Source organism: Dendropsophus ebraccatus, chromosome 10, assembly GCF_027789765.1.
Source record: "Dendropsophus ebraccatus isolate aDenEbr1 chromosome 10, aDenEbr1.pat, whole genome shotgun sequence".
Classification (NCBI taxonomy): Eukaryota; Metazoa; Chordata; class Amphibia; order Anura; family Hylidae; genus Dendropsophus; species Dendropsophus ebraccatus.
Window position 1 is genome coordinate 96,945,469 of NC_091463.1, and position 14,492 is coordinate 96,959,960.

The 14,492-nt window shown below is 50.8% G+C and overlaps 1 protein-coding gene across 1 annotated transcript; it reads left to right on the forward strand.

Annotated features, from left to right (window-relative positions):
• Window positions 1-533: 533 nt before the first annotated feature.
• On the forward strand, window positions 534-12,521 carry SH3BGRL (SH3 domain binding glutamate rich protein like). Its single transcript, XM_069985620.1, has 4 exons — window positions 534-744; window positions 8,208-8,393; window positions 9,092-9,172; window positions 9,879-12,521. The coding sequence occupies exons 1-4, from the start codon at window positions 700-702 to the stop codon at window positions 9,909-9,911; spliced, it is 345 nt and encodes a 114-aa protein (XP_069841721.1). The 5' UTR covers window positions 534-699; the 3' UTR covers window positions 9,912-12,521.
• The last annotated feature ends 1,971 nt before the right edge of the window (window positions 12,522-14,492 follow it).

Here is a 14,492-nt window from a genome sequence, read left to right on the forward strand (position 1 = left end):
ATGTCACCATCTCCCGGACATACAGGGGTTAATGTCACCATCTCCCGAACACACAGGGGTTAATGTCACCATCTCCCGGGCACTGAGGGGTTAATGTCACCATCTCCCGGGCACACAGGGGTTAATGTCACCATCTCCCGGGCACTGAGGGGTTAATGTCACCATCTCCCGGGCACACAGGGGTTAATGTCACCATCTCCCGGGCACTGAGGGGTTAATGTCACCATCTCCCGGGCACACAGGGGTTAATGTCACCATCTCCCGGGCACACAGGGGTTAATGTCACCATCTCCTGGGCACTGAGGGGTTAATGTCACCATCTCCCGGACATACAGGGGTTAATGTCACCATCTCCCGGACACACAGGGGTTAATGTCACCATCTCCCGGGCACACAGGGGTTAATGTCACCATCTCCCGGACATACAGGGGTTAATGTCACCATCTCCCGGACACACAGGGGTTAATGTCACCATCTCCCGGACATACAGGGGTTAACTGCAAATAAAAGCAGAAATCTTCCTGGAAATTTCCCAGAGCGGTGGAGATTGTGCAGCTGCCGCCAGATCCGGAGTGAAATAAAGTTTATTGAAGAAAAAAACCAGCAGAATCTCCGTGTGTGCAGAGAGCAGAGCATCGCAGCCCATCAGCAGCAGCAGCAGCACATCGCGGAGCCAGCGGCCCAGACACAGCAGCCAGGATGGTGATCAGGGTGTACATCGCCAGCTCCTCCGGGTCCACATCGGTGAGAAGACGGGGGGCTCTGTCTGATATACAGGGAAGACCCCCAAAACTGCATCACTAAGTTGGGGGGGGGGGGGGGGCGGTACAGTCTGATATATTGGGGGACAACGCTCTGTACAGTCTGATGTATTGGGGACCCCGCTCTGTACAGTCTGATATATTGGGGGGGGGGGGGGGATTGTTCCCTGTACAGTCTGATATATTGGGGGGCCTCGCTCTGTACAGTCTGATATATTGGGGGGCCCCTCTCTGTACAGTCTGATATATTGGGGGACCCCGCTCTGTACAGTCTCATATATTGGGGGGCCCCTCTCTGTACAGTCTGATGTATTGGGGACCCCGCTCTGTACGGTCTGATATATTGGGGGACCCTGCTCAGGACAGTCTGATATATTGGGGGGCCCTGCTCTGTACAGTCTGATATATTGGGGGACCCCACTCTGTACAGTCTCATATATTGGGGGACCCCACTCTGTACAGTCTCATATATCGGGGGACCCCGCTCTGTACAGTCTCATATATTGGGGGGCCCTGCTCTGTGACTATAGTTGGGGGAGGGGAGGAGTGGGACGGTCCTAGAATGTCAGCGATGCGTCCAGCTGTGGATGGTGGGTGTTATTAACCCCTGCACTGCCCGGCCTCCCAGTGTTGCACAATGATCAGTTCTTCTAGTAGACATTGCGGCTCCTCATGTCTTCCTGCTCACAGTGACTGGAGACATGGGGGGGCTGCGGACCCCCTGGGTCTGCTCCTCTGTAGGCACCTGAGGGTTTGTTACAGTGTGTCCATTCCTGGGACCAGATGTCTCATCCCTGGAGTCTCCATCCTGTGTGTTACATCTGCACGGATACAATGTATCATTCTGGAGTCACAGTACTTATCAGTGCATGATGGGAGTTGTAGTTTTGCAGCAGCTGGAGATGCCTGTGTGCAACCATGATGCCTATGTGGCTCCTGATATTTATGTGGTCCCTGATGCCTGTGCACCCTATGATGCCTGTGCAAGTTCCCCCCCTATGCATGTAGGCCCCCCTGATGCCTGAGCAATCTATAATGCCTGTGCAAGTGTCCCCCCTGATGCCTGTGTGCCCTATGTAGCTTGTGCATGGCCCCCCTGATACCTATGCACCCTGAGATGCCTGTGCGTGGCGCCCCCTAATGTCTGTGCGTGCCCCCCCCCCCCGATGCCTGTGTGTGGCCACCCTGATGCCTGCGTGCCCTAAGATGCCTGCGCGTGGCACCCCCTGATACCTGTGTGTGGCACTCCCTGATGCCTGTGTGTGGCACTCCATGATGCCTGTGTGTGGCACTCCATGATGCCTGTGTGTGGCACCCCCCTGATGCCTGTGCATGGCCCCCCTGATACCTATGCACCTGAGATGCCTGTGCCTGTGCGCCCCCTGATGCCTGTGCATGGCCCCCCCTGATGCCTGTGCATGGCCCCCCTGATGCCTGTGCGTGGTGCCCCTGGTGCCTGTGCACCCTATGATGCCTGTGCGTGCCCCCCCTGATGCCTGTGCGTGGTGCCCCTGGTGCCTGTGCACCCTATGATGCCTGTGTGTGCCCCCCCTGATGCATGTGTGCTCTATGATACCTGTGCGTGGCCCCCCTGATGCCTGTGTGGCCCCTGATGCCTGTGTGGCCCCTGATGCCTGTGCGTGCCCCCCCTGATGCAAGTGTGCTCTATGATGCCTGTGTGTGGCCCCCCTGATGCCTGTGTGGCCCCTGATGCCTGTGCGTGCCCCCCCTGATGCAAGTGTGCTCTATGATGCCTGTGTGTGGCCCCTCTGATGCCTGTGCACCCTATGATGCCTGTGCGTGCGCCCCCTGATGCCTGTGTGCTCTATGATGCCTGTGCGTGCCCCCCCTGATGCCTGTGCACCCCCTGTTGTCCTGTGTGGCCCCTGTTGTCTTCGCAGTGTCGCCTACGTGCCATATCTGAGCAGTTTTATGGATCGGGCCGGGATGTCATAAAACCTCGTGTGACTTTGTTCCTTAGTGACTGACGTTTATTACGGAGCAGTAAAGCGCCGCTGATCCCTATAACGCGCGGGAGGCGGTGGCTGCATCGGGCTGTAAATCACCAATAACACCGGGGATGTTGCTGTCACTGTCACGGCTATACTCAAGTTACAAAGAGAATTTCGGCGTGAACTGGGCGCCCCAATACAGCTGCCCCTAATCATGGGTGTGACCAGAAGTGAGCGCCGGCCATGGTTGCTATGGTAACAAAATGACCCTTCCTGTCAAACAGGAATTAAGATATTTTAGTGTTATGGTGGTGTATTACACATAAAGAACGCTTCCATGGGTTCACAACCAATATGGCCGCCATTACACGGTAACTGCAGCTCAGCAGGTTGCCTAGGCGGCCATATTGGTTGTTACCCAGCTTTCCTAGAATCAGTTATGGAGATCCATGGAGACATTCTATACTTCATATCTGATTTTAGGAAAGCTTGGTGACAACCAATATGGCCGCCTTGGCAACGACTTTGCAGTTGCTCTTGGTAACTAGCTGTTCTGCAGTTATAGTATATCCAGATGTAATGGCGGCCATATTGGTTGTTACCCGGCGTTCCTAGGTGCTTTATTATAGTAAGATTCTCTCTGTTGTCCATAGCAACCAATCACAGCTCAGCTTCCACTTCTCACATTGCTCTGGTAAAATGAAAGCTGAGCAGTGATTGGTTGCTATGGGGGCTGTAATTGGTTGCTATGGGGGCTGTGGTGGTTGCTATGGGGGCTGTGATTGGTTGCTATGAACAACAGCGAGAATATTAATATAAGATGGCTACCACGGACCCTCTAACATCTGGTGTGAATTAGAGGCCCCCTGATAGTTGTCAGTCATGGCGGGGGGACATCTGGACGCCACCTCCCCTCCCCCAGCTGCCGTCCGCCCTCTGGGTATCGGTTTCCACATGTGGTCGTAGTGTTCCCCCCCTGGCTTGTAAGACGCTCTGATCCGGGGAGCTTACAATCTAGGAAGAGGAAGGGGCCCGATCAGAGAGTGAGGAGGGGTCCGTACAAGAAGGGGGGCAATTACTTTGGGAATGGAGTCAAGTGGAGGGCCTGAGCGGGGAAACCTGCTGTCCATGTTATATTGTAGACTACAAGCCGGAGGTCAGACCCGCGGGTGGGCTGCAAGCTGGGGCCATAATACAAACGTATAATGGATCCATATGTGATGTAAATGGCGGCACGGTGTCGCCTCTCGCTTGTCCTGTGTTTGCTCGGAGCCTCCATTCACCTGTATTTACTTAGCAAACAGAAGAGCGAAAAAGAGGAGAACATCTGCCTTCTGGTGGCACGCTCTGCCGGGGGAGGGGGATGTACTACCACCATGGGGGGGTTACATATCCGCACATTATATAGGTAGAGAAAGAGTAAATTATATAGGATAACAGCAGCCCCTGTGTCATCCTAAGGTGGCACCATCAGGTACACCATCAGGTATACCATCAGGTATAGCATCAGGTACACCATCAGGTATACCATCAGGTACACCATCAGGTATAGCATCGGGTACACCATCAGGTACACCATCGGGTACACCATCAGGTGGTCACTCCTTTACCCCAACTTGTAGTGACCATTAATACACCACATAACTGTATAACTGTAGGGTGGATGGCCGAGCCTCCAAGCAGTGACTGTATACACACGGAGCACCTCTCTGCTGACATATACACCGCTCTTATATGTGACTCCATATACACAGATACATATATGTATGGGCACAGTGTACAGGAGGCGCCATATGAGGACCCTGGAAATACAGCGTCTTCAGATTGCGGACTGCGGCGTCTGAGTCACGGAGAACAGACGTCCAAGACTTCCTGCCAGGAAAACCTCATGGCTTATTAATACTGCAAATCACCATAGAGACCTGTGTATATCACCACTGCACAGTACAACTTCTGTCCTGTATGCAGGGTGTAATCCTCATTATATACAGACACTGCACGGTACCATTTCTTTTATTCTGTATATATATATATATATATATATATATATATATACACTGCACAGTACCACTTCTCCTGTCCTGTATGCTGGGTGTAATCCTCAGTATCTGCTTTTATTCTGTATATATGGACACTGCACAGTACCACTTCTCTTATTCTGTATATATGGACAGTGCACAGTACCACTTCTCTTATTCTGTATATATGAACATTGCACAGTACCACTTCTCCTGTCCTGTATATATAGACGGAGCACAGTACCACTTCTATCCTGTATATATGGGCAGTGCACAGTACAACTTCTCTTATTCTGTATATATGGACAGTGCACAGTACCACGTCTCTTATTCTGTATATATGGACAGTGCACAGTACCACTTCTCTTATTCTGTATATATGGACAGTGCACAGTACCACTTCTCTTATTCTGTATATATGGGCAGTGCACAGTACCACGTCTCTTATTCTGTATATATGGGCAGTGCACAGTACCACTTCTGTCTGGAGGTGCCCAGTACTACTTCCTGCCTCTGGACTCTTGTGTCTCCTTATTAGGAGGTTGTGAGCCTGGCTCCTCAGTCAGTATGAGAAGGAGGGGGAGGGGGGTGCTGTCCCTATAAGGGAAATGTGCGGCCGCCGTCTACAAGGACTTGTCTCCCCCTTTCTCCTTTCTCAGGAAAGTTTTCATCATTGTAACCATATAACCTCCCGGGACACGTGATGCTCTGCAGGAGCCGGGACCTGTGCCCACCATATACCCACCCTGTGCCACCGCCCCGTACCCTGCTCTGCACCATATACCCACCCTGTGTCCCCCGCCCTGCTCTGCACCATATACCAACCCTGTGTCCCCCGCCCTGTGCCCTGCACCATATACCAACCATGCGCCCCCTGCCCTGTGCCCTGCTCTGCACCATATACCCACCCTGTGTCCCCCGCCCTGTGCCCTGCACCATATACCAACCCTGCGCCCTGTGCCCTGCTCTGCACCATATACCCACCCTGTGTCCCCCGCCCTGTGCCCTGCACCATATACCAACCCTGCGCCCTGTGCCCTGCTCTGCACCATATACCCACTTTGTGCCCTACTCTGCACCATATACCCACTTTGTGCCCTGCTGTGCACCATATACCCACCCTGTGCCCCTCGCCCTGCTGTGCACCATATACCCACCCTGTGCCCTGCTCTGCAACATATACCAACCCTGCACCCCCGCCCTGTGCCCTGCTGTGCACCATATACCCACCCTGTGCCCTGCTCTGCACCATATACCAACCCTGCGCCCCCGCCCTGTGCCCTGCACCATATACCAACCCTGCGCCCCCCGCCCTGTGCCCTACTGTACACCATATACCCACTTTGTGCCCTGCTGTGCACCATATACCCACCCTGTGCCCTACTCTGCACCATATACCCACCCTGTGCCCCTTGCCCTGCTGTGCACCATATACCCACCCTGTGCCCTGGTCTGCACCATATACCAACCCTGCGCCCCCACCCTGTGCCCTGCATCATATACCAACCCTGCGCCCCCTGCCCTGTTCCCTGCTGTACACCATATACCCACTTTGTGCCCTGCTGTGCACCATATACTCACTCTGTGCCCTGCTGTGCACCATATACCCACCCTGTGCCCTGCACCATATACCCACTTTGTGCCCTGCTGTGCACCATATGCCCACCCTGTGCCCTGCTCTGCACCATATACCCACCCTGTGCCCCTCGCCCTGCTGTGCACCATATACCCAGCCTGTGCCCCCCAACCCATGCCCTGCACCATATACCCACCCCATGCCCTGCTTTGCACCATATTCCCACCCTGTGCCCACCATCCCATGCTCTGCTTTGCACCATATTCCCACCCTGTGCCCACCGCCCTGTGCCCTGCTCTGCACCATATTCCCACCCTGTGCCCTGTGCCCTGCTCTGCACCATATTCCCACCCTGTGCCCACCGCCCTGTGCCCTGCTCTGCACCATATTCCCACCCTGTGCCCCCCGCCCTGTGCCCTGCTCTGCACCATATTGCCACCCTGTGCCCCCCGCCCTGTGCCCTGCTCTGCACCATATAATGGGGGAGTCCTGGATGTTCCCGGTTATTAATGGGAACCTGCGCTCATTGACAAAACCAGCACCAGAGAGGAGGGGGTTACAGCTGAATGACGTGTGATGTAATGACAAGTATGTGTGATGTAATGATGTGTATGTGTGATGTCTATGAGCCATATCCCTTGTTCCTCGTACCCCCTGTATCCCTTTTAGGCTTTTACCTTGTGTCTCTGTATCTCTTGCACCTCATACCCCTGGTAAACTTTTTACTTCGTACCTCCATATCCATTCTATCTCTGTATTTCTTGCACGTCGTGCCCCCTCACCCTGTAATCTCTGTTTCCATTATATCTCTGTATACTCTGTACCTCCTGTATCTCTGTATACTCTGTACCTCCTGTATCTCTGTACCTCCTGTATCTCCTGTATCTCTGTACCTCCTGTATCTTCTGTATACTCTGTACCTCCTGTATCTCTGCATACTCTGTACCTCCTGTATTTCTGTATACTCTGTACCTCCTGTATCTCTGTATACTCTGTACCTCCTGTATCTCTGTATACTCTGTACCTCCTGTATCTCTGTATACTCTGTACCTCCTGTATCTCTGTATACTCTGTACCTCCTGTATTTCTGTATACTCTGTACCTCCTGTATCTCTGTATACTCTGTACCTCCTGTATCTCTGTATACTCTGTACCTCCTGTATCTCTGTATACTCTGTACCTCCTGTATCTCTGTACCTCCTGTATCTCCTGTATACTCTGTACCTCCTGTATCTCTGTATACTCTGTACCTCCTGTATCTCTGTATACTCTGTACCTCCTGTATCTCCTGTATACTCTGTACCTCCTGTATCTCTGTATACTCTGTACCTCCTGTATCTCTGTACCTCCTGTACCTCCTGTATACTCTGTACCTCCTGTATCTCTGTACCTCCTGTATCTCCTGTATACTCTGTACCTCCTGTATCTCTGTATACTCTGTACCTCCTGTATCTCTGTATACTCTGTACCTCCTGTATCTCCTGTATACTCTGTACCTCCTGTATCTCTGTATACTCTGTACCTCCTGTATCTCTGTATACTCTGTACCTCCTGTATCTCTGTATACTCTGTACCTCCTGTATCTCTGTACCTCCTGTATCTTCTGTATACTCTGTACCTCCTGTATCTCTGTATACTCTGTACCTCCTGTATCTCTGTATACTCTGTACCTCCTGTATCTCTGTATACTCTGTACCTCCTGTATCTTCTGTATACTCTGTACCTCCTGTATCTCTGTATACTCTGTACCTCCTGTATCTCCTGTATACTCTGTACCTCCTGTATCTCTGTATACTCTGTACCTCCTGTATCTCTGTATACTCTGTACCTCCTGTATCTCTGTATACTCTCTGTATCCCTGTTACCTCCTCACCCTGTAATCTCTGGATATTGCCCTCAGATTAAGAAGCAGCAGCAGACGGTCCTCGGCCTCCTTGAAGCCATGAAGATTGAGTTTGAGGAAATGGACATCGCAGCCAACGAGGAAAACCGCCGATGGATGAGGGAGAACGTTCCGGAGAACTGCAGACCTTCCAGCGGCATCCCGCTGCCCCCCCAGATCTTCCACGACAACCGCTACCTTGGGGTAAGATCCCCGCATACATGTAACCTGTAAGATCTATATGATCAGAGCACCCCCCCCATAGTTCTTACAGTTACAGTGTGTCAGTGTCTGGAGGGATGGGTAGGGGAGAGGGTTGTTACAATGTATCGCTGCCTGGAGGGATGGGCAGGGGAGAGGGTTGTTACAGTGTATCAGTGTCTGGAGGGATGGGCAGGGGAGAGGGTTGTTACAATGTATCGCTGCCTGGAGGGATGGGCAGGGGAGAGGGTTGTTACAGTGTGTCAGTGTCTGGAGGGATGGGCAGGGGAGAGGGTTGTTACAGTGTATCAGTGTCTGGAGGGATGGGCAGGGGAGAGGGTTGTTACAATGTATCGCTGCCTGGAGGGATGGGCAGGGGAGAGGGTTGTTACAGTGTGTCAGTGTCTGGAGGGATGGGCAGGGGAGAGGGTTGTTACAGTGTATCAGTGTCTGGAGGGATGGGCAGGGGAGAGGGTTGTTACAGTGTATCAGTGTCTGGAGGGATGGGCAGGGGAGAGGGTTGTTACAGTGTGTCAGTGTCTGGAGGGATGGGCAGGGGAGAGGGTTGTTACAATGTATCACTGCCTGGAGGGATGGGCAGATAATCGTCTGATACATTGTAACAAACCTTCACCAGGCTTCGTTATATGGGGACTTCGCCCGTTTCTCGCTCGCTCATCTTTTCCGTTTCTCGCCCGCAGGACTATGATGCCTTCTTCGATGCCAGAGAGAATAATGAAGTGTACAGGTTCCTGGGACTGACCCCCCCTCCGGGGTCAAAGGTAACGGCTGGCAGAGCTCAGGGTGTGACCCCCTGGAGGTGGTTTGGGGGAGGAGCCAGGAGCAGGGTGTGTTCTTCCATATGTGGGGGGTCAGGGTGGGATTATGGGGGCTCCGCTGATGGACCCCATCGTTATGTGGAGGAGACGTGAGTGACGGTAATAACCGGGGGGGGGGGGGGGGGGGGGGGGAGGGGTCAGGTGATCACATGGCCGCTGGTCTCCATAGATAAGCAGTGATCTGCGCTCAAGGTCGAGAATTTCTGCCGTCTCTTCCTTGTAGGGATATTAACCCTATAATGTCTCTGCTTCTTCATCATCACCCGCTCTGGGCCCTGGGGCTGATAGCGCCCACATAGGAGGGGGAGGTGTATATTATAGGATATAAGGAAAGCTCAGGGGCCCCGGGGCTGATAGCGCCCACATAGGAGGGGGAGGTGTATATTATAGGATATAAGGAAAGCTCAGGGGCCCCGGGGCTGATAGCGCTCACATAGGAGGGGGAGGTGTATATTATATTATAGGATATAAGGAAAGCTTAGGGGCCCCGGGGCTGATAGCGCTCACATAGGAGGGGGAGGTGTATATTATAGGATATAAGGAAAGCTCAGGGCTGCAGGGTGGATACACCTCTATAGAGTATATCTAACTCCCCCGCATGGTTATGGCTTTCATGTTCTTCTCTCTCTCTCGCTCTCTCTCTCTGCAGGAAGCGGAGGCTTTGGCCCAGCAGAACGCATGAAGCCGCCATCTCTTGGCAACGGACCAGAACTTTCCGAGCTTTTCAGGGCGTCTCAGATGCTTCGCTCCTCAACTCTTAACTCCTTTCCGTGATGATTTGCAATGATTCGCTGAGCCCCACCCCCACCCGTGTCATAACCACCGCCACCCTTTGTGCCAAAACTGCCAAGGAGGCCACTGAAAACCAGGACGAAGGACACGTCTAACATGTGGACAATCGTCTTCCGATTCCTGCAGCGCCATCTGGTGGTCAGGTGGGCGCGCTGAATAACGTTGCCCCCTCTGCAGCGCTCTATGGTCCAATATTGTATCACATCTGTGTTTTCATTCCTTGTTTTTATATCCTCGGGGGTGGCGCTCTTAAGTTACAAGCTCCTCCCCTCTGTAGGACCACCCCCACAGAACCCGATAAGACAGGTGCCTTCAATACACACTTATCAGGACAGAAGACACGTCATTAAAGAGACAGTCACCCAGAATAAGATCAGGCAGAAGACGGGACCAGAGCGGGGCAGGAGAGCCATGGATCCTCACGAGAAGATCTGATTCCTAAAGTTTGTGCCCCCTTGTTTGCTACAAGCCGCCCTGCAGAAGTGTCTGCTGAGGATTTGTGGGTGCCTGTCTCTTTAAATCAGCGGACATGTCCGAGCTGCGACAATCAGACACTTTTCTTACCATGAAGCGGCAATTGCCAAAAATCTTCCCAGTTAATGTTTTTCCCGGCAGAGACATTCCTGACACCCAGCGCCAGATGTTCCACGTACGAGCGCGCCGCCTCCGGCCTGGACACTTACTATTCCCTGGAACATGGTGGAGGCGGCCATGGTACTGGGGAAACGATTAGTACTGGTTGTTATGGAGCCAACAACCCCCCAGAGGTGATAAGATGGTGACGTGCGCCCTGATCCAAAGAGCTTACACTCATAAGGGGAAATAGATAGTAAGGGGGGGAGGTGCCACATTTCTAAAGGGCTTTATTTTTTAATGTTCTATGTATCAGTCATAAAGGGGAAGAAAAAAGCTAACGGATCAGCCAGCGCCATCTGGTGGTAGTATACTTAATGATCACAACGGCGCCATCTGGTGGTAGTATAACGTAACAGCGCCATCTGGTGGCAGTATAGGAAATGATCACAACAGGGCCATCTGGTGGTAGTATAGGAAATGATCATAACAGCGTCATCTGGTGGTAGTATAATGTAACAGCTACATCTGGTAGTAGTATATCGTAACGGCGCCATCTGATGGTAGTATAGGGAGTGATCACAACAGCACCATCTGGTGGTAGTATAGGAAATTATCACAACAGCGCCATCTGGTGGTACTATAGGAAATGTTTATAACAGCGCCATCTAATGGAAGTATAGGAAATGATCATAACATCGCCATCTGATTTTAGTATAGAGTCACATTGTGTTTTATAACAGTGCCATCTAATGGTAGAAAAATCATGTACAATAACAGTGCCATCTGATACTAGTATAGGGATACAGCTATAACAGCACCATTTAATGGTAGTATAAGGAAACCGCTATAACAGCTGTATAATTAAACCGTATTGTGTATAATAGTGCAATCCGATGTTACTTACGGTAGTATGGAGGATCGAAATGTACAATAACAGACCCCACTAGTGGCAGAGGGAGGAATTATTATTATTTACATGAACAGCGCCACCTGGTGGGGAAACATCATGGTGAACAATATTGCCACCTGATGGTAGAAAGGAGAATCATCTTTATGTACAATAACAGCGACACCTAGTGGTAGTATGAGGTAACATCATTGTGTATGATAGCAACATTTGATGTGAGTATGGAGAAACATTAAGTACAATTGCTCCATCTGGTGGTTGAATATGGAGGGCAAATTATGTACAATCACACCGCCATCTGATGATAATTTAAAAAATACATAACAGCATGGAGGTTATCAGTAAGTGCCAACTGGTGTTAGTATGAAGGCCACCTGATATTAATATAGGGAAACATTACTATGTATAATCGCAGCTCCATCTGGTGTTACTGTATAGAAACATGATGTTTAATAGCGCCATCTAATGGTATTCTGAAGAATCCTCATTATGGACAATAACAGTGCCATCTGGTGGTAATAAGGAAGTACTGTATGCCCCCACCATTTCCAGATAAAGCCTTATTCACACCCATTCCTGTTCCCTGCTTGCTGTTAGCGCTTTATCGCACATCACTACATCCATGATGGGGGGGGGTTAATCCAGCAGGACTCGCAGGTTCGGTTAAATGCGAGGGCGGCCGTGATGAAATCGCTGCATCTTCTCTTTATACAGCGCTGGTTCTAGTGGCGTCCAAATAATTCGCTAGACTTGTAATAATTGGTCAGCATCTGCTCTGAACTACAACCCCCAGCATGCCCTGACAGCCGCAGGATGACTGCCACTCCCGGCCGTCATGTTTGTGCGGTCACCTGCGGTGGTCGTATGTCGCCCTCACTGCCTCGCCGCACCTCTCTCTGCGACGCTCGCAGTCTCATTTGCGCCGGGTGTTTTAGTCACTAATCTTCGTGTTTAATAAATAGTCTTAATTTTTTTGTTTTTTGAAAAATCTTCAATAAAAGTGAAAGTGAAAAGTTTCATCTGCTTCTCCGGGGGTTTCCTTGCAAAATGGTGAAATAACTGACAGGAAGGAGGTGACACCACAGCGTGAGCTGCGAGCCATGTCTGGTCCAGGTGCAGAGCGCTGTGGTACTGCAAGTCCCAGAGTTGCCCAGTTTCTAGAACTGACACCTTCTAGTGGAGAAGATGATGCTGAGGTTATTAGTGCAGAGTCTACAACCAGGAGTGACTAGTGGAAGATCATCACCAGTCACCTCCAGAGCTGCACTCACTATTCTGCTGTTACATCATGTCTTATCCTTCAGTCACCTCCAGAGCTGCACTCACTATTTTGCTGTTAATGTCTTCTCCTCCAGAGCTGCACTCACTATTCTGCTGTTACATAATGTCTCATCCTCCAGAGCTGCACTCACTATTCTGCTGTTACATTATGTCGTATGAATCAGTCACCTCCAGAGCTGCATTCACTATTCTGCTGTAACATAATTTCTTATCCTCCAGAGCTGCACTCACTAGTTTGCTGATATGTTTTATCCTCCAATCCTCTCGAGAGCTGCATTTGTGGTGGTGCAGTCCTCGGCCGTTGATTGTCGTGACACCTAATAGTGTGATACAACTCGTCCTAATAGAGTGATACAAGCCCCAGCCGTGGTTACCTGGGTGAAGATAAATGTCTGAGTCTTCCCAGCTATGCTTGCACTGCGAGATAGAATACTTAGCCCTTCTGGTAGCCTTGTTCTATCCAGGCTAGTTCCCCTTGTATATCAGGATACTGCCCTGCACTTTGTACACTGGTTCTCGGCGTGGGCTAGGAGTGATGCCCCACCTTTCTCCCTCTTGTGTCTAACACTGCATAGTAGATCTAGTAGATAGACTGTAAGAACTAAGTGTCTCTGGTTGCTTCTGAATACACATGTAGACCGCACTCCCTAACACACTCAACTTGTCCTGGACAAGGCCCTGGCTTGGCTACAGCAAGGACGTCTGCTCTGTGTGTCCTTCTCCCACGAGAATCTGAGGAGAACTGATGCTACTCTTCCTTCCACCCAGTGACTACTTCCTACAGGGATATGTAAGAGACCCCGTAAGTGGTAGAAAAGAATAAAAGTGATAGATAAGAAAAAAAGAGCTTTTCCATTGGACAATTAAAGTGCATAATACATAAGAAAGAGTAACCCTTTGTTGGCTTCAGCTGTGCAATACATAAGAGCTTACAGATAAAATACTGACATCTTGTGGTGAAACTATAAAATACCTTCATCCCCACTTAACTTTAAATGAGGGGCTTTAGCAACAGGTGTAGAAAACACCAAACAACCGTGGTGGGACACCAAACATTTACTATTCTGTCACATCAGGTCTTATAATCCTGTCACCTCCAGAGCTGCAATCACAGTTTTGCTCAGCCGTGATGCCTTGTGTTGTAGGTGGAGAGAAAAAGATAATTGCAATAAATTCCATGTACCAGACCGCAATGCATCATGGGATGTGAGCGAAGCTGCTAATGTATGTTACCCCTGAAGTCCCAAGTGGCAACAATGGAACAGCAGCTCTGGATGTGACTGCAGTGTAAACCTAGTTCTCTTCATAGTTACATGTTCTGCATTAGATCATGGATACTGCAGCGGAGTAGACTGTACAGACACTGAACCTGCAGGGGCTGCTGTGAGGGCAACCAGCAGGCAGTCAGTGATCAGATCAAAGTGTTATTAACAGGAGCGCAGCTCTGCAGGTCGGAGGAAGTTCTGTGCGAGGAGGCGACATTCTGCAGAATATGTGTCACCATCACCCAGAACCACAGACACGATTCTGCAATCCTCACGCTACGTCTAGAGATCCCTCCAAATACCACAGCAAAACCTGATGGAGAACTCAGATTACCAGGACAATTTGTACAGACACTAACAAGCAGGGGCGATGGGGGATTTCAGCTCTGAGGCTGCTAAATAATAAGTGCTGCTCTGGAGAATAATACAGGATGTAACTCAG